Source organism: Octodon degus, unplaced genomic scaffold, assembly GCF_000260255.1.
Source record: "Octodon degus isolate 3935 unplaced genomic scaffold, OctDeg1.0 scaffold00077, whole genome shotgun sequence".
NCBI lineage: Eukaryota > Metazoa > Chordata > Mammalia > Rodentia > Octodontidae > Octodon > Octodon degus.
In genome coordinates this window covers 7,176,801-7,196,712 of record NW_004524653.1, presented here as the reverse complement: position 1 = coordinate 7,196,712, position 19,912 = coordinate 7,176,801, and the positions used below count along the sequence as shown (strand labels likewise).

Here is a 19,912-nt window from a genome sequence, read left to right as displayed (position 1 = left end):
TCATACATTGACATGTTTGTGACTGTCCCATGAATGACGGCTACTTCTACCGCCAGGGGCACAAGGCACCTGACGGGACAGTCACACATATGCCACCAGCGGTTCCAGAGGACAGGAACACACTAAGACACCTTATGAAGCAGGTGCAATAGCAAATGCCTGTAATCACAGCCACTTGGGAGCTGAGGCAGGAGGAATGCAAGCTTGAGGCTAGTCTGGACTACTCAGTGTGACCCTTTTTCTAAATGTTTAAAGAAAACTTTTTTAAACGGAGCAACTCTGGATTCAACCTCCAAGTCAGCACTGGAAAAACAAGACAGACAACTTTCTAGACACTGCTGCTGTATTAACTTTGAACCTCCAGCGAGCAGCCCTGGAACCCCTGCCTGAAGGAGGCTCGCTGGACTTGGGCCGGGGAGCTCCAGCCAGCACACGGCTCTGCACTGGGGGCCGCTCACACTGTGAAGCCCCTGACCAAATACACACGAGCTTTCAAAACTGTGGCACTGACTAGTCTGTGAATGGGACACTTGCTTACAGGAAAGGCTCCCACCTCAGCTGGGAGCACATACCCTGGAAGACTTTGGTTTTTCTGTCACTTTGCAGTTCCTAAAAATGACCTCGGCAGGGCCTGATCACTGTTTTAGGAGTTACTTTTTTTTTTTTCAGTACTGGGGCTTGAGCTCAGGACCTTGTGCTTGAGCCTCTGAGCTATCTCCCTGACCCGCAAGTGAATCTTAAAGAGGTAAACCTGAGAAAACAGACCCGTGAAAAACAAGGACGTGTGTGCACAGCTAGGGCTAGTCCACAGGTGCACAGAGGCGTTTAGACACACCTCAGTGCGTATGTGTGGCTTTGATTCCAAAGCCAGGACCTAACCTCATTTGTAATGCTCTTGCTTGGTTTACCAAAAAACCAGAAAAATTCCTAAAAGATGGCTTAAGTTATTGTATTATTTTGATATTAAGATTATGAAAAGTGAGACTAATTTTTCAAATATGTAATAGAAATTGTATATGTCTGACTCAAAGTATTGCACATAGAAAGACTGAAAAGGGGCTGGGGAGATGGCTCAGTAGGATAAGCGCTTGACTGGTGAACGCAAGGATCTGAGTTCAATCCCTGGTTCTGCAAAAAAAAAAAAAAAGAAAGAAAGAAAGAAAGAAAGAAAGAAAGAAAGAAAGAAAGACTGAAAAAGTACAAAAAGGATGACATATTGCTCAGAGTTTTTTCCTTAAAATGTTCAGGCAGGCCATTTTTATTTATTTGTTGCCTTTTTAAGACAGGGTCTTGCTGTGCAACTCAGGCTGGCCTTGAGCTCACTTTGTAGCTCAGGCTGGTCTCAAACTCACACCGATCCTCCTGCCTCAGCCTCCTGAGTACTGTGCCACCACGCCCGGCTCCAGGCAAGCCTTTTTAAAAGAATGACAAGCACTGAACATTCTTTCAGTGTTACTGGAGGTAAAATGAAAAATAAAGCTTTCACTTGTGCTGATTCCTAATGTCGAAGGTAGCAGGGGGAATAAGACAGTTAAAACTAACTTTGGAAGACAGACTTGTTCACTAGTTTAGTGACAGTATGTACCTCACTCACAGAGTGCTTTTATAAATTAATTGATATGTAAGTAGATGCTGGTGATATACATTTTATTTTATGTACATTTAAACTATGTAAACAAAAAAAGCAGAATGATCTGGCTGGATCAGCACCTCTGAGGGCCACCTACGCCCCCTCATGGGCTGTGGTGGGCCTGGCACGTGCTGTCGTCGAGAAGTTCCGAGTGGGGTCTGAATGAGGCAAGGATGTGGCCTTGGGGCCTTCCACAGGGCCAGCTTGGGCCCCTGAGTTTAGGTTAACACCAAGCTCCAACCCACAAACCTGGTCAGAAGATTCGAGGAGGGGCCCGGGCCTGGCTGGACAAAGAGCAAGTCGCCCCCCCCCCCCTCCTCGCGAGCCCTGGTTTCCCCTCAGCATCCTCCTTCCGGCACAGGGAGGCTGTTTCTATCCTCCCTGGACAGATGAGGAAACAGAGGCCCAGAGGGAAACTGCCCATGCGGCTCACGCAGGGCTGACGCCAGGACACGCACACAGCCCGGCCGGCCCCAGCGTGCCCTACTGGTGCTCACACCCTCAGCAGGGCAGGGTTGCTGCGCAGTGGGGACGCATACCTTCAGGCGGTCCCGGAAGCCAAGGACCTGGTATTCCAGCTCCCGGAGCTGGGGCTGAGTGGGGCCCGTAGACCTCAGTAACTCCAGGACCTCCTGCAGAGGCTGCTCGGGTGCTGCCGCTGTTGTATCTGCTCTGTCCCTCGTTTCTCCTTCCCCCAGGCCCCTCTGCCTGCTCAGAACTGCGCCACTGTGGAAGGGGGAGCCCCAAGGTTGTCTGGGACTCTCTGTGCCCAAGTTCTTCCAACCGGGCTGCTCCACAAAGGAGCCTTCTGGCTGTGGGGCTGTGGTTGGCAGCAGGCCCAGGGGTGGGTGGTCCTCCAGCACCTCTTCCTCAGAGGAGGCAGGGGGGCCGATGGCCAAGGGCAGGAAGCCCACATCCAAGGTGGATGCCGAGGTGCTGGTCTCAGTGTCTCGGGGGTCCTCGGAGCTGAAGGAGTCCATCTCCAGTGGCTCCTGACTCCGGCTCCTCAGGCCAGGGCCCTGAAGGTCATTGTCAGACAGGTAACTGATGATGGAGTTGGCCCTCGGCCCACCTAGCAGCAAGTGCTGCTGTGCTGGCTGCTGCAGGACAGACTGGAGAGGGGACAAGGAACAGTCTCATCAGCCATCCCAGGGACCAGGGCCAGACCCCCAAGGGACTCGCCCCCCCAACCCACAAGCAGGATGACAGGTCTGTCAAGGAGACTGGCATCTCAGAGGTGCCAGTAAGATCCTGCCACCTCTGTGCCCTCACCCCCCAGGACCCCTCTACCTCACCCCTCTCCAGCCTCGGCAGCCTCCATTTCCCATACCCTCTGGGCAGCCTCACGCACTCCTGCCTGGGGACCTTTGCACTGACTGCACTCTGCCTGAACACCAGTTCACACACGTCTTCCTGGCCTGGGTCCTCACCTCTCACACAGATGTCGCCTGTTCTGGGGGCCTTCTCCTGGATGGCCTATTGCAAATGGCAACTCCCACCTTCTCCAGAAACTCCCTTTCCATCTGCTGTTTTTCCCTTGGTCCCTTTACCACTTGGGCTGTGCGGGTCCCTGATCTCAACACTGTTCATTTCCACCAGAGAATTTCAGCTCCCAGAGAACACGGCGCTCACCTGCCCAAGAGCTGAGCCCGGCACAGAAGGTGTTAGCGATAAATAAAGTGCCTGCATGGAGTGCAATGTGTCATCAGCATCAGTCATTTGCCTGTGTTCACCTGCCCTGCTCCAGGGCCTCCTGTCACCCCCTAGTCCTCACTGCACCCCATGTTCTATGCTGGGTCACACAGTGAGAATGTTTGAACAGAAAGCAGAGGCCAAGCTACTGTGGGCTGGTTGAAGCCTCCAGAGAGCCCCTTGCCAATGCCTGGAAGGACCAATTGCACCGGCCCCAGGGAGGAGGGGTGGCAGCCACACAGAAAACCCCATTGGAGCTGGACACACCCAGCTCCCACTTCCTGTCTCCCCAGGGTGACCACAAGGTCCCTAACAAGGGCATGGCTTGCTTACCAGGTAGTATCTCTCCCGGAAGCTGGGGGTGCTCGGGGGTGTCCAGTTGTACAAGGAGCCCTTCCTGCTACCCACGGAAAGCTTGCCTGTGGGGCTGGGTGACACCAGAGGGCTCTCGGAGTCAAAGGGGCTAGAGGAGAGGAGGAGGTCAGGCGTCATGCACAGCCACCTGGGGGGCCCTGGGGCTAAAGGGGACCCAGGAGGCTTTGCTGCTGGAGGGATTGTCTTTGTTCTGCAGAAAACCCCAGTGCAAGGAACTCTGCAAAGTCCTTTACCCAAATCCTTTGTACCCCAAGGACCACCCAACCACCCCACCACTGGAGGCAAGGGCCTGTGTCACCCAAAGGAGGATGGGCCAGATTCACCCCAGATTTCTCTCTCAGGGCCTTAAGGTGTGTGTGTGGGGGGGTCTCCCCAAGGAGGCTGCAGGTACTGGCAGCCCCAGGGTGCAGTCAGCCAGTGGGGATGCAGAGAGCTTGAGGCGCAGGGGCTTGAGGCCGCCCACTCACTTCCACAGCACCTCCAGCTGCAGCTTGATGGTGCCCAGCTCTGTGATGTCCACCACGATGACCTGCGGCCGTGTCGTGAAGAAGTCGGCGATGTCACACGTCACGGTGCCCACAGCCAGTGAGCTCAAGCCCCGCAGCTCGGTCACCTGGGGGTGGGGGCTGGAGGCTGGTGTCTGAGCTGAGCACTGGGGGCCCCGCCCAGGCCAGCCCAGCCCCCACCTTGATCTCCAGGTTCTCATGCAAGGTGGGCACGAAGGCCTTCTCCTCTGCGTCCCAGATCTGGCTGTCGTCAGTCTCAATGCGGCCTTTCAGCCTCCAGCGCTGGCGTCCCAGGCGCAGCAGCACCTGCAGGCGAGGCCCAGCAAGGGGTGCAGTGGCTGCCCTGGGTGGGTTCCCACTGCTGTCTTCCTGGGGCCTCCCTCCCAGACAGCTAAGCTGAGACCCCAAGAGCTGATCCGGACCATGACCGTACCTCATACTGGTCCCCTGGACAGAGGCGCGCATAGCCCACCAAGCCTGGAACACAGAAAGGGGCTCACTTCCACCTCATCCCTCCCATGGGGGGAAGCCCAAGCGGCACTGGTATCCTCGCATGGAAGCTAAGCTAGACGACGGAACTGGGGTGCTGGGCCTTCTCAGCTGAGGCTCAGGAGTTGTGAGAGGTCACGTGTCACATGAGAGCAGACACAGGTAGGGCTGGGTCCCTGGGATTCTGGCCCACACCCCTCCTGAGCAGAACCCCCAAGAGGACATGACACCCCAAGCTGGCAACATACCTTTCATCCTGACGTGGAATTCACCCAGGTGGACCTCCAGTGCCCCCTCAATGAGCCACATGTCCTGCAAAGCCCCACAGGCGGCTCAGCCATTGCCCACGTGCTCCCCACAGCCAGAGAGGCCCAGGGAGGTGCCCACCTCAGAACACTCATGTAGGCTGCGGCCCAGCTCCTGCAGGCTCTCGCGGGAGGCGCGGCTGGGCGGGCACTGGGAGAAGGCGCGCTGCATGTTGGAGGCCCCGTCACGCAGGCGACACTGGATGCAGTAGCCCTCATACAGCTCGTCCACCTGTGGCAGGCAAAAGAACAGGGCCCACACTATCTGCACACAGCTCCCTGCTGAGCCCTGCCCGGGGCCTGCCCTGCTGTCCCCAAAGAGGCAAGCCCCCAGCCAGGGGCCACACCCCGCTCCTCTCAACCGTTGTCTGCCCCACTGCATATACTTGGTGCATAATAAAAACCATCGCTCTTCATCATAGATGCTCAAGCATCCTCTCTGCTTGACTGTTGGCTGTCTAAAGGAGAGGTAGGTTGTGATAGTGCCTGGCCCTGGAGCTCAGGGGAGTAAGCCGAGGCTGGGAAAGACTGGAGACCCTGAAGGTCTTCCTGCCTGACCGCGGGCCAAGCCCTGTCCTCGGGCTCTGCTTTCTCATCCATGCAGTGAGTGCTTAGACCCGGTCTTCCCTGCCTCAAAGGTTAAGCAGAGGTCTTTTTGCACCACAGTCCTGGGGTGCTGTCCCCTCACGTCCGCTGTGGGCTGGGCCCCTGCAGCCCGAGAGCAGCAACCACTGCAGCCGCCCAGCCCACCCCCCCACCCCCCGTGGCCCCACTGTCCCTCGGCCTCTTCTCCTCTCCTTGCCTGCCTGCCCCAAGGCCTTCCCAGCTCCTGCCAGCCCCCTCTCTGAGGCCAACCCACGCACCCCATGACTCTTCAGGACCGCACCTTACTGATGTGGAACTCCGTCTTCCGGATGTGCCTCTCCATCCAGCGCATTTGCTTCTCCCAGGAAGAGAAAAGATGCTTTAGAGGGCCCGGGACTCGGCCAGCCCCCATCGCTCTTCATCAGGCAGGTCCCAAGCGAGAGGACGGGGCTCAGTGCCAGGGCAGCCCCTCCCCAGCCTGTGGGAGGCTCCCTGAGCCTCCGTTTCCCCATTGGTACAGTGAAAGGAAACTCACATATTCTCCCTCAGAGCAGCAGGGAGGAGGGGATGCCTGCCTGGGCCCAACCACTGCCCACCTTGCTGTGTATGGATGCGGAAGTTTTGCTCACCTTATCCAGGTCATAATAGAAGGCCTGTGGGGGACAAAAGGGGGAGGCAAAGGTCAGAGCCCCAAGCTCCTTTCAGGCCACAGAGACTACATACAGGGATCCTGCGCTCAGAGAACACAGTGCGGGGCTGCAGCCAGCCACACTGTCTTGTGAGGTGGAAAGAACAATTAAGCATACATGCTTTGAGGGAGGCAGTTCTAGGCTGCGCACTGCTATATTCATGCTGTGTGCTGTAGGCAAGTTACCCAACCTCCCTGAAGAACATCATGTGTGGAAAATGCACATTGGGAGCATCTGCTGGAGCTTCTCAGAGACCACTGTGGTGGAGAAATTCACACAGCTGCTGCCAGGCAGCAGGACACCAGGTCAGCCTTTCCACAGGGCAGCCCCCGGACAGTTACCCTTCCCTGGCCTCAGTGTGCTACCGGAGCAGCTAAAGCTCAGGCTCATTTATTTATTTTTATTTTTATTATTTTAATGTATTTAGTACAGGATCTACAGGGTCTCACTACACAGATCGGACTCATAGTGATCCTCCTGTTTTCAGCCTCCCAAGCACTGGGATGACAGGTGCGCACCACCACACCCAGTCTCAATCTCCATCATGCCCTGGGGGTGGAGCCCGACATAGCATGCAGGGGATCAAACCCCAGTCCTTGCACCTGCCTAAGCAGGTGCTTTAGTCTGCTGAGCTATCTGGCCGGCCCTCTGGCTCATTTATGCACTTACTATTAGGCCCCAGAGAAAGGGGGTGGCTTGCAGTGTGGGAAGAGGGGCACAAGGACCTGCAGGTTGTCCTAGCAGTACTCCTTGCACTCTCTGCACTGGCCACTGCCCAGCACCCGCCAAGAGCGAGGAGCACAGAGCGGGCTGGGCTTCCCCTGCCCATGTAGCTGGTAGACATGCGGCTCTAGCCTGGTGCCACCGGCCCTGCTGACTGTGGGCCTGCTCCCTCCTAGCCAGGGCAGAGACAGAAAGAGGCCCTGCCCCTCCCCGGTGTCCAGCCCCAGGCACACTGGGGGCCACAGTGCCCCTTGGCCTGGGAGGAGGGGGTCCCACAGCAGTGGGCCAGAGTTCTGTGTTTCCACCTCTGACCTCCAAGGGACAGGTGGGGTTTGTGTGAGTTGGCAGTGGGGGCACTAGGAGGGACTGCACAGCCTGGAAAGAGGGGTCCTCCTGCTGGAGGGTACAAGTCCCTACTTAGGGAACCCTGGCAGTGTCAGCAGGATACCCAGAATACCCAGCTGGAATGAGCAATTCTCAGAAACAGTGAGTAATTTTGTAGCATCAAAACAGTATTTCCCAAAGGCCACATGGGCTATACTAAAAAAATCTCGTTGTTTGTCTCAAAAGCAAATTATCTGGGCACTAATTTCTGTTGCGTTTGTTTGATTTTGTTGTGTTGCTAAGCCTGGCTCTGGTGAGGAGGTAGCAAAGCCCAGAGCGGGTGGGCCTTGTGCAAGGCTGCAGGGCTGGTGTGGAGACCCACCTCTGATGGAGAAAAGCGGGTGTGCACCGAGTACGGGAGAAAATGTGCAGGCTCCAAGGACAGGGTTCAGGGCCACTGTGACACCCCGGAGAAACAGCTCCCCTTCCTGGGTGACATAAGCCTCCCTGACCTCAGGGTGCCTGACTGCAAAGGTCTATAAAGTAGGACCATCTAAGCCTAGGTATGGAGGTACACCTCCATACTCACAGCGCTCAGGAGGCTGAGGCAGGATGATCGCTGTGAGTTTGAGGCCAGTCTGGGCTATATAGCAAGACTCTGTCTCAAGAAAATAAAAATAAATAGGACTGTCTAAAATCTCAAACACCTGCGTCTCCATTTATCCACCTGCCTCAGGCTCTTGTAGAACCAAGGCAGCCCCTCTACCATGCACTCTGGCGCCCACCTCCCCTATTCTGCCAAGCAGGGCCAATGTGACATTCATTCACCTTAAATTCCGGGTCCCTCCCTGAGCCTCTGAGTCTGAAAGCTTGGGGCAGGGTGGGTTCTCACCAGCCTGGAATTCCTCCGCATGTCCGCGTGGCGTCCTGACAGGAAGTCCAGCTCGGTCTGTTGCAGACACAGATACTCCCTGCAGCAGTGACCGAGGGAGACTTTTCAGTGGAAATGAACAAAGAAAGGAGAAGGAAGCGGCCCACTGACTGTATCCCTGGACCTGGGTGGGGCTCTCGGGCGTTCCCTGCCCCGTGGTTGAGATGCACATTTTAAGGTGCAAACTGACTCCCGGAGGCAGCGAGTAACCCAAACAGGGCCACACAGCAGCGGGGAGGCTGAACACAGGACAGACACCATGCAGTGTCCTCCAGGTCCCTGACGTCACTGTGCGGTACCCATTCCCAGGCTATGATCCTTCCACCTAGACATGTGGGCTGAGGACCCCCAAGGGACTGGAAATCATACTGCAAAACAGAGAAAGCTGTGGGGGGACACCCAGGGTGTGGACACAGGACTGGGGGGGTCCATCTGCTCTGGTGACGATATGTTGGGCCGCCCCAGCAAGGTCACACACCCTCTGCAAATGTGTATGGGCCAGCTTCTGCCGGTCACTGCTCACTTGGGGATCAGACTCCCTGAGCCTACGAGGGTGACCATGGCACAGCCAGGTCTCCAGCAGGTGGTCCTTGGGGGAGCCAGACGCTGTCCAGGGCAAGGAGCCCCTCAGGGGAGGGTTCCCCCTCCACACACAGCCAGACTCCCGCTGGTGCAGTGGCGTGGCCCAGGAAGGTGGGTGAGGGACACACTGCTGCAGAAAGCCAGGGCCCTGGTGGGCAGAAGTAAAGGCACAGCCATTCAGAACCGCAGCAGCCACAGCTGCTGTCACTGTTGTTAGTGTTGTGACTAACAAGTGGGAGATGCAGAGCAGGGTCATTTAGGGCACAGGACAGGAACCAGTGTCCTGGAAAGAGCAGCAGCATCTGTCCAAAAAATGCCACACACTGGGCTAGAGCAACTGGGGTGGGCAGGCAGGACCCTGCACCACCCAGGGGGCTGCTCAGCAGGAGCCAGGGCACAGGCGCACACAGGAGGGTGGCACGCTTCATGGCCACTGCTGAGCCACATGGGAATGGGAAGAGGACCATTGAAGGAGAGTCTGGGAAACCTGGCGTCAGGAAGGACCTACAAGCTCTGCCCCTGGCTGGCAGAGCATGGAAGAGATGGACAGAGAGGGGCAGCAGGAAGGGGCTGTGGCCTCGGTGCTGGCTTCTGCCAAGGACACTGCGCTGCGGGCATCTCTGAGGAGTGACATGTGCCAAGTCCCTGTCCTGGCTCAGATCATTCAAGACCTAACAGTGAGGTGGACACCACAGAAAGCCAGCCTGCAAAGAGACAGGAAATGTGACAGGCTGGGGACATTCAACATGAGGCGGCTAGGGACAGCAGGAGTCACTAGATGTTGTTGTGTTGGGCCATAAGCCGAACATGACACCACGTGCCTGCTTGAGTAGGAGTTCTGATTCTCTCCCTGTCGGGAGGGGAAGGAGGTGTCGGGGACAGACCCTCTGGGGTGAGGAGGACCCGGCCCTGCCGCCACCCCATCTCCCAGCAGGCCAATGCTGCCTTCTTGGCTGGTCCCCTGCCAGTTGGCTCCAAGACCAGGCCACCGCCCTTCTACCTCCAGAACTTGGGGCCCACCTGGCTGCCCTGAAGGTGAGCCCACTTGGCCAGGAAGACAGGGTACAGGTGGCACATGTCTATAATCTCAGCACTTAGGAGGTTGAGGCAAGAGAGTTGCTGCACATTCTAGGTCATCTTGGACTACATAGTGAGCTCTAACTACCAGTATGCAGTGAGCCCCTATCTTAAAGGGGGAAAAAATCCCCTCCTCTCTATTTTAACTTTCTTGCTTCACATTACACATCTTTTTAATTAAGAGCATAAACCAAGTATGGTGGCATCCCAGCTACTTGGGAGGCCAAGGCAGGGAACTGCAAGTTCAAGCCCAGACTGGGCAATTAAGCAAATTCTTATCTCAACATAAAAATAAAAGTCTAAGAACATAGCTCAGTGGTAGAGCTCCTGCATGTACAGGGCTCTGGCTCAATCCCCAGAACTAAAAAAGAAAAAAAATTTACACTTTTGAAAACTATTTGTCCTAAACTGTTTACACACTTAACCAACTTTGCTTCTCTCTGGAGTTCTTGTGACAGCCAAAGTCACATTACATCCTGCCTCCACATAGCATCCTCCGTGGCTCCCGTGCCGTGCAGGCTGAACCCCAAAGGCCTCACCACGGCCCCACTCCCTGGGTCACCAAGCCTCACTCTGCAGCCGCCACCCTCTGCCTCAGCTCTTGCCCCAGGGCCTTTGCTCCCTGCCTCCTGCAGCCTGGAATATTCCCCCTTTGCCAGCATGGGCTCACTTCCGTTACCTGCACTTCCGTTACGTGCATGGCTCACTTCCTCCTCTTCCCCCACAGGTCACCCACGTGCAGCCAGGCCTTGCTGTAAACCATCCAGTACGTTCCTGCCCAGATTTCTGTTCCTGTGTCACGTGTACCATCCCGCATGCCTACACTGACCTCTCCACATTGTTTATGGTCTGTCCACACTGGAGTCAGCCCCACAAGGACAGGAGTTTTGTCTATTCTGTTCCCTCCTGTAACCTGCACCTCCATAAATAAATATTTGTGACTGAACTCCCTGATTGGCATCTGCCCGATTGTTCTTCTCTCCCTTGCTGACAGAGCTGGGACTCCTAAGGCCGCACTAGGGCCTGAGAGGCCTGAAGCCCCAAGCATCTCTCTCAGACAGACCTGTGCTCCCTGAGAAGATGGGGGGTGCCAAGGAGGACCCTCCCACACACACGCTTACTTGAGGCCATGCTTCAGGGCTTCGAAGATCTTCTTCACCTGCTGGGGCTTGGGCTCCAGGCCAGCCGACACCTTGCGCAGCGTGCCGTAGCTCTTGGAGTATTTCCCAGGTGACCGGGACCTCATTGAGTTCTTATTGGTCAGCTTCCTGTGAGAAGGGACGAGAAGGGAGGTCAGAGGGCGGCCTGACCACCTGGGGAGTCCTAAGAGACCCCATTGGCTCCCCACCCTGTCACCTCAAACGTTCCTGAGAACCTCTCTGCACCTCAGTTTCCTCATCTGCAAAATGAGGGGTCTGCACTTGAGGATTAAAGGATTAATCACAAAAACTTGGGACCTGGAATGAACCCACATTGAGGACGCAGTCAGGGAGCCGCGGGATTGGTATGGTTGGGCCGGCCAAGTCGCAGCCTGTGTCTGGGTCGGAGTGGCCACTGCTCTGCCACAGCTCTGCCCTCTGTTAACAACGCCATGCCATCCCTCGGGGCAGCCCCCCACCTCAGCCTCTCATGTTCTCAGGTGAGAAGGCACCTGCCCCCGGACCACACTTGCACCCCTTTTCCAGCTGCACCTGCGTACACAGGTGTCCCAGGTCAAACCCACTTCCCAGGGATGGCTCAGCCAATACATTCTATGACGCTGGCCCAGGGCAAGCCACGGGTCAGAACCTGTCCAAGAACTGGCCAGAAATTTGGTTCAGAAGTCACAGGAAGGGAAGGGATTCTTTCTGCTGGTGATGCTAACTTGGGGAACATACTCCTCTTGCCACTATGTAGGGAATACTCAGGAAGAAGCACATGGAGCCAGACCCCGCGCATACATGGCCAGATGACAAGGAGGGCCTGGATCCCACTATTCCTGAAGCCAGGCCTGTGTGGGGACTTTGCAGATCTATGATCCGGCTGGCTCTCTTTTCCCCTTTGACCAGCTGGAGTTGGTGGCACGGAGATCTAGTATCCTCCAGCAGTAACCACCCTTGAGAGATGTACCAGCATCTTAGGACTGATCTCAGCAGGATGGCGTCATCTTCAGGGACTACAGCTCCACAGGAGGCTTGAGGGCCAGGCTGGCTGGTGCAGCCTTTGCTTCCTGCAGCACTGAGGAAACTCCCAGCTGCTGTGCACAGAGAATCCTGGTCGGGATCCTTGGGGCCAAGCTGAGGATGTGCAGAGATGTGGGTCCCCACCAGCCCTGCCCAGTGGCTGCTGGGCTGCATTCTCATGAACAGATGTGCTTGGAAATGACTGGTAGTGCTCACTGGGGCCACTTCCCTGGGAAGCAGCCCGGCCTTTGGCCCAGCTGCCCCTCCCTGCAGGTACTGGAAGCTGGCTGCAAGCACGGCCCAGGCCCCCACTGATGTGGCTGAACACAGCAGAGGCTAGGGGGAAACAGACATGGGTGGGGGGTTGGCACCACTGGCCTCAGCCACGCCCTTGCCCTGGACAGCTAGACCAAGAGCAGAGTGATGATGCTTATTTAGGCATCTGCATTTGGGGGCTCCTCACCCCGACACTACCCAAGGCCCAGTTTTGTCATCTGTAGAATGGGGGCAAGGGCAGACCCTACACCCAAGGGTGGTGCTATAAATACTATGAGATGCCAGGTTCAGCACTGCTACAAATGAGGACTTAGTAGGTGCTTTATGAATGTTACCAATGCATTTTTTTGTATTTTTAAGATTCAGCTGGTTGGTTTGGTTTTCAGTGCTAGGAATGGATGTCAGAGCCTCACACGTGCCAGGTGAGCTGCATCACTGAGCTGGCCCCCCAGCCCTTTTCATCTAAGACAGGGTCTTCCCCAGTTGCCTGGCCTGAGCTCAAGCTTGCAATCTTCCTGTCCTGGCCTCTTGAGTAACTGGGATCACAGGTATGCACCACTGTGCCTGGTTAGCTGTCACACTCAGAATTGCAGGCATGCTACTCCTGTCCCCTCCCTCACAGCCTAGAAGGTAGTAGGTGCTAAGTTAATGCCAGCCTAACTGAACAGGCCAACACAGCCAGCCTGGCACGAGGATTAGTGAGCAGGGAGCCTCAGGCCAATGTCACGAAGCTCGTAGGAGGCAGAACTGGGATCCAAGACCAAACCCATGCACTTCCTCAGCTGGTACCAAAGGACTCAACCAGGATTCTCTCAGAGGCATCAGAAACACCTAGGACTCATTTGGCTCTGACTGGGGACCCCACCTCTACTTCCACCTGGACTATGGATCCAGCCAGCCTCAAGTGGAGGCCTGACCGGAGAGTTTGCATTTCAACCTTGTTTCCTGGGGCATCGGTCCTCCCAGTCCCCAGAACATGCAGGCAGACAGCCTCGCACTGAAGAGGCTGAGCCCAAGTCCTCCTGGGCTGCTGGCCTGCCAGACTCAAGGGCGTGGGGTGCATTCACTCCAACAGGCCCTCAACGTGCTTTTTCCCGCCCTTGGGGCCCATGTCCATGGGGCCAGCAGAGGACTGCAGTCTAGAGGGCCAGCAGGCCACAGCCCCAGCTCCTTGGCAGCGTGAGAGAAGAGCCACCAGGCTGCACCCTGCCAGATTCCCAGAAGGCTCATGGGAAGTCCGGCAGGCTGCATTTCCAGCTCAGCCAGATGCTGCACATTCTGTGCATAGACATGACGTCACTGTTTACTCTGTTCAGGGCTGTCCCGCATCCCCCGCTGACCCAGATGGCCCTCGAGCCAAGCCTGTGGTTCCCACTGCAGCAGCACACCTGGGCCACAAACCTACACAGTAGGAACCCAGGACCCTGCTGTTTAGGGATGCAGGTTCTGCACACTTACCGCACCCTAGCTTCAGTTTCCCCGTCTGTAAAAGAAGAATAGAAGAGCTCCTGCCCATGGAGCCGGCGGGAGAGCACCTGTGACACCCAGCCAGCATTCTAGGGCCAGAGGGCAGAGCAGTGGTCAAAGCTGATGCATTACCTGCCCCCAGGAGCCCACGGCCCCTGGGGAGACCAAGGGAAGGGGCTAGAGCGCTGGCTCTGGAGCCCAACACTGAGGTCTGGGTCCTGCTCTTCCACAGACAGGCTGAGTGACCTTAGGTAAGTTATCCAACCTCCCTGTGCTTCCATTTTCCAATACGCAAAATGGGAACCACAGCAAGGATTGCTATGAAGGTTACTGGCCTAAAAAAATAAATAAATAAAATAACAAAGGGCTTCAAACAACACCCGACAAAGAAGGGCCACACGTGTGTTCAAGTCTCGTCAAGTGGCACCAAGTGCCAAGTGGAAAGCTGAAGTGAGACAGAAGGAAATGAAGTTAAACAGGGGGTTGGGGAGGGTCTCCCAGTCAGGGAGCAAGGGAGTGTGGGGCTCGCTGTGCCTGGGGATCAGAGAGACAGCCTGACGCCCTGTTACCACCCAGTCACTATCCACCGCTGCTGCCGGCATCAACAGAGCCCATGACGAGTGATGACTTCCAAGGCCTAGGATCCCCTGCCCCCCTGGACCACAACACCCACCTCTTAGATCGCGCCCTCCACAAGGTTGCCATCTCCAGGCGCACGAGAGTGGACTCCAGCGGCTGCGAGCAGGGGTACCAGGGGTGACGGGGGCCACTCAGTGGCTGGCTCCCGGGGTCCTACAGTCTGGGGCAGGCAAGCACCCCAAGACCTGCGTTTGTCCCATCCACCTGTGAGCTGGGAGCCCGGCGCCCTGTCTGGTGTCCCACGGCAGGCCCGGCCGGCCAGTGATGCGCACGCAGCCTTCAGATGGTGAAATCAGGCTGCGAGTCAGACCCGGATGTCACAAGAGCTGGCCAGGAGCAGCCTCGGGGGTGGATGTGTCACCAGCCCAGCTCTGGGAGGACTCAGTAAATATTAATCAGCCCCCAGCATGCCAGACAACTCCCGATGGCCGCGTGTGCCCCAGTGGCCCCGGCACTCACGTGTGGCTGCAGATTCGCCCTTTGCCCGCACTACTGTCACAGGCCTTGGCACCAGCTGCGGCTGAGCCCTCATGGGGCCACCCAGAGAGGCTCGGGGGTCGAGGTGCGGGATAGATCCGTACATGGGGCTGCTTCCTCCCAAGCCAGGTCTGTTTCCTGGGGGCCATCAGGACCCCAAGCTCAGAGGCTACATATTTAGCTTTTGTGCCTGGGTGTGCCAGGACACCCAGCAGAGGCACTGCCAGGGAGGCGAGGGCATCACAGGGGCCCCTGGCTCAGCAGGAATCTCCCCACAGCCTGGGATAGATCAGGGCAGGACAGGGCAGGGGTTATAGGCAGCTGTGCCTGTCAGTTGAGGTGCAGAATTTGTGGCATCAGAGTCTATCCCAACCACTACCAGCCCCAGTGCTAAGAAAATGGAAACGGCCTTATCGTAGCAATCATTCACAACTTAGTATAAAATTCTACCATGAGATCACCCCAGAGAGAATTCTCTATGGACTAAAAAGCTGTCTGTGTCAAAGTGGGGGTGGGGAGAGTTGGGACCAATAGAGACATCAGCCTTTGGTATCTGAAAAAAAAAAAAAAAAAAAAGTCCTGCTCTCCTGCCAGAGGTCACGTTCCTGACCCAACCCAGAGCTGAGTCCTGGACAGCCTGGCTGATTTGGCCTGCTTGGGTTACCTGGGAAATAAGGCCAGAAGGTAAGTCTGAAACCCAAGCCAGGCCATCCAGCCAGAGCCTGGGGCAAGCGCCAAGGGTCCAGCCCTGGGGAGCGAGGTGGAGAGGGGAGTAAAAATAGACGTGCTTCTTCCCTGGCACTTCCTTTCTCACTCTGGGCAGGGGGTCCGCTGAGGCGAAGGCCCCACGGGACCTGGACTAGCTGGACCCAGCTCCAGCTCCCTTGTTGGTGGGTGGTCCAGGACATGGATAGCCATCAGAACCATCTTCCCTTGATGGGGACATGGACAGGGCTGACCTGGACCCCCCTGAGCTTGACTGTCAGAGACCAACACCTCTGGCCTCTTCGCACCCAGAATGCCAGGAACGTGGAGTGCGTTACGGCACGAGCTCTTACTGGGGTCTACACAGCTGGCCTTCCAGCCCTGATGTGGACCGAGGGTAGGGACCTCAGGAGTCCCAGGAAGACCCCAGCCAATGTGTCTGCAGCTCTCACAGCAGCACTTCCGGGTACTGCCTGGGTGTCTTCCTCACAGGGCCTAACATATCCTTCTGACGGCCTGCTCTCCTGGGCACTGGGTGCTCATCCCTTTGAGTCCCTGGCTGAATTTCCTCCCATCTGAAGTCTCCAATCAAGCCCTCCACTGAGGACATGTTTCTATTCTCTGCAGTCACAAAGCCCCATGGGTCCCTCTCCTCTGATCTGCTGCTTTCTGCCCCTCAAAGCTCATTTTCCCCAGGACCTCTGCACCTATAGTCCCGTCCATCTACAAGGTCTCCCCACCCCTACCTCTTGCGATCTGCTTTTTCCGTTCTTCCATGTCCCTGCCCCACCCTGTGGGAAGACTGGCCACCCTTGCCACAGCCTCTCCTGACCCCACAGAGCCCCTGCCATGGCCGAATCTGTCTTGGTTATCATCAGCTTGTTTGCTACCAACCCCAGAGCCTGGCTCAGCAAGGTCCCCACACACATCTGCTGAGAACTGAGGGACTCCTAAGGGTGCTCCCAGATGAGACCCCAGAATTGCCACCAAGTGGAGGTGCTGCTGTTCCCACAGCATGCCTGGGAATGGGGCAGCCCAGGCAAGGCCAGTGAGTGGAGGGCAACCACAGGGCTGTGTCCCCTAGAGGGGACCAACGTGCAGCTACTGAACTTGGGGCTGGAGGGACCGGTGCTCCAGGTAAGACCCACAAAGGAGATCCATGCCTGGCATGCAGGAGCAGGTAGGAGCTGGTGGAGCTGATCGTGGGGTCTCGGCCTCCAAGGGCTGCATCCTGAGTGGGGGCCTGCACTGGGGTTTCCCAGCTGGGCTGTGGCATGGGGGGATGTAGTTGTTGAGCACTCAGGGACCAGCCAGGTTCTGTACCCTGTGGTTGGGAACTCCACCTGTCCCCCACGCATCAAGGTGGGTGAAGGTTTTGGACCCTCAGGATGCTAGAAAGCTGCTCTCCAGGCCTGCCAGCAGGTGGGCAGCTCCCTGGTGCCTGGCATGGTGTCCAAACTGAGACTGTGACTGCCAGGATTGGGTCACGGACTGCAGTCTCCAGAAGCAAACAGCTACCTTCCCAGGGACTTCTTTCCCCAGGTCTGTACAGGATCCCCACCCGGCCAGCACCTCTCATGAGCTCATGGCCACAATCACACCTGATCCCTGTGAGGACCACTCCTCCCCCACTGAGCCCTCCAGCACCAGCACGAGCCAGCATCTTCCAGGAGTCACCACATTGTACCTTAATGACAGGAGAGACACGCATGACTCCCATTTTTCAGATGAGGAAGCCAAGGCTCAGAACTTGCCCCAGGTCACAGAGCCAAGATAGGTGGCCCCATTACCTAGGCTACCAAACAGGAAGCACATTCCTACCCAACCTTGCCCCAAGGACACTGACTCCCAACTCTGGAACCGTTTCACTGTGTGACCCTGGGCCAGCGGACTCACCTCTCTGAGCCTGTTTTGCCACATGGGCCCGATATGTTCAGCTAGATCAACTTCAGAGCATTTGGAATGATATCTACTTGGATCTCCAGGAAATTATAGGCTTTTTCCAGCCATGAATATGTCTGATTGTCTCTGTGCCTGTCACTCATGGACCCCCTCCTTCCTATCTCTCCAATTAGCCCCAAACACTGGAGGGGGGAGGCACTTACGCAATCCTCCGGCTCTGTGCACTGCTGAAGCCCGCGAAGGAGGCGCTGCGGCCCACAGCCCCCACAGCTCCTGCGTCCCCAGGGGACAGGAACCGCACCCTCACTGACATGGCCGTCACCTACAAGGAGAGGACAGGATGGTCAGCATGTACGGCCATCTCCAGAGTGCTGACTACATGGGCAGCTGGTGCTATCTCAGGCTCACAGAGGCAAAGCTGAGTCTCCCTGAGGTTGGGGAGCTCAGCGCTTGAACCCTGGTCGCCATGCTTTACAGGCAGGCTCTTCCCGCCTGAGTGATACTTCTGCTCACCGCAGTCATGGGCGTGCCCCTCCACGACCCTTGCTGAGCATCTGCTGTGTGCCAGATACAGACCCACCAGGACCGTTGTGGCCTGGGTCTGTAGCCAAGCGAGCAATGTGGGGGCCAAGGTGGGGTGAGGCAGCAGGGGCCACGGGGCAGGGTAGGGGTGGGGTGCAGGAAGGGGTGATACTGAAACAAAAAGGAGTTGGGGGAGCAAGAGGCCAGCAGAACACAGCCCTGAGCAGCCCGGGAGCCCCAGGCGGGGTGGGGCCTTGTAGCCAGGGGAGGATACCTGGGAGCTATGGGTGGGTTTTGAACAGGGAGTGACACAGCTCACTTCACAGACCCTTCATCATGTTAAGGGCTGCCATCACCCCAGATCTGTTGTCACCCGGGCTGCTGTGAGGCCAGCCCAGGACCCTGGCTGTCTTTTCTTTTTCCCAAACCATGTCTAGGTTGGAAAAAATGCCCCACAGTCCCTGGGAACATAGCCCTTCTCGCCAGAAGCTTCTAGCCCGGGCAGTCGGAAAGTTCTTCCTCATATCTAATCTAAATCTCTGCTCCTCCAGTTTCATCATCCTTGGCCAGGATGCTGCCCATCGAAAGGTTCTAAAGACCCCATCACGAAGATCAATCTACAGACGGTGCTACCACACCCAGGCCTCCTGCTCACAGGCCAGCCTGCACCACCACCACCTCCAGCCTCAGAGCCAGCCAGGAATGACCTTAGCCATGCAGCATCCGCTTGCATCATTATCCGCTACTGCCAAGGCTCAGAGCTTGCGCGGAGCACCGCCAGCACATCCGTGTGCCCCCAGGGCCTTTGGCTCCTCTGTCCTTCGCCCTAAAGTCTCCATATACAGCCCATTGGGAAGCATCAGAAACAAAGAAGCCAGATCTGAGTTCAAGTCCCACCATGCCTCTGGCTGGGCTCCAGGCCTCAGTGATCACAACAGTAAAATGGGAGTTCAGAAAGTTACCTCTTGGCGCTGGTGAGATGGCTCAGTGGTCTAAAGCACCTACTTAGAACAAGCTAAGCTAAGCAAAGCATAGGGACCGCGGTTCAATCCCCCAGCACCACATGCCAGCCAGCCCCGCCCCCTGGTGGGCTGAGCAGGCCACACACACACACACACACACACACACAATAAATATTTTTAAAAATGATATAAAAAAAGAAAGTCACCTCTTTCACAGAGGGACAGAGGACACAATGTGCTGAGGACGCCCAGGAAGAGCTAGCTGGCTGCGCACCTAGCTGATGGAGACCCCACCCTGGAGGTAACTGGGTGAGCATGGGGAGCCAGGTAGGCAGCCAAGGCAGGGGAGCAGCCTCTGACCCTGGTGGAAGAAGGGGGGACCATTTACTGAGCACCTCACTGAGACTCGAGGTGGGGGGGTTCAGAAAAACTTCACCTTGGTCTCCCCAGGCTCTAGGCTCCTGCTGGGTGTCCACCCTGGAGTTAGGGGTTGCCGTGAAGCCTGTGAACAGATGGGGAAATTGAGGCAGGCTCACAATGGACGCATCATCCCGCCAGTGGTCATTAGTAAGCCGACCTCATGCTAAGTGCCTAATGCAGTTTCTTTTACTAAAGCCACACAACCCCTTAGGGGACAGAAGCCACCGAGCCCTAACTGGGCAGCTGAGGAAACTGAGGCACAGAGGTACCACAAAGTCAGCCCACAGCCCTGCAGGGAGACGGCAGAGCTGGGTTCACAGCCAAGGTGTGTCCCACAACCACCTCAGCGCTGGCTGATGCCTGTGGTCTCACCTGGCTTTAAGACTCCTGCATGCCCGGGCTCCAGCCCCACCCCTTGCCCAAGGAGGCCCTAGAGCCTCATATTCCCTTACCAGGGTCAACTTTGTTGTTT

General features: G+C 56.8%; 1 protein-coding gene across 4 annotated transcripts in view; it reads right to left on the bottom strand.

Moving 5' to 3' along the window:
- Positions 1-19,912, bottom strand: part of Ripor3 (RIPOR family member 3) — a 68,699-nt gene that overhangs the window by 9,877 nt on the left and 38,910 nt on the right. For 2 of the 4 annotated variants that reach the window (XM_023720801.1, XM_004636037.2), the window contains exons 2-13: positions 17,740-17,858; positions 11,030-11,176; positions 8,211-8,289; positions 6,212-6,235; positions 5,884-5,937; positions 5,080-5,229; positions 4,941-5,004; positions 4,637-4,680; positions 4,384-4,509; positions 4,165-4,310; positions 3,656-3,785; positions 2,170-2,742 (exon numbers count right to left, since the gene is read on the bottom strand). In XM_023720801.1, coding sequence (XP_023576569.1) covers positions 2,170-2,742; positions 3,656-3,785; positions 4,165-4,310; positions 4,384-4,509; positions 4,637-4,680; positions 4,941-5,004; positions 5,080-5,229; positions 5,884-5,937; positions 6,212-6,235; positions 8,211-8,289; positions 11,030-11,176; positions 17,740-17,858 — 1,656 coding nt within the window. Of the gene's footprint in view, positions 1-2,169; positions 2,743-3,655; positions 3,786-4,164; positions 4,311-4,383; positions 4,510-4,636; positions 4,681-4,940; positions 5,005-5,079; positions 5,230-5,883; positions 5,938-6,211; positions 6,236-8,210; positions 8,290-11,029; positions 11,177-14,486; positions 14,699-17,739; positions 17,859-19,912 lie in introns of those variants that run through there. The other 2 variants (XM_023720799.1, XM_023720800.1) reach the window with 2 other exon arrangements.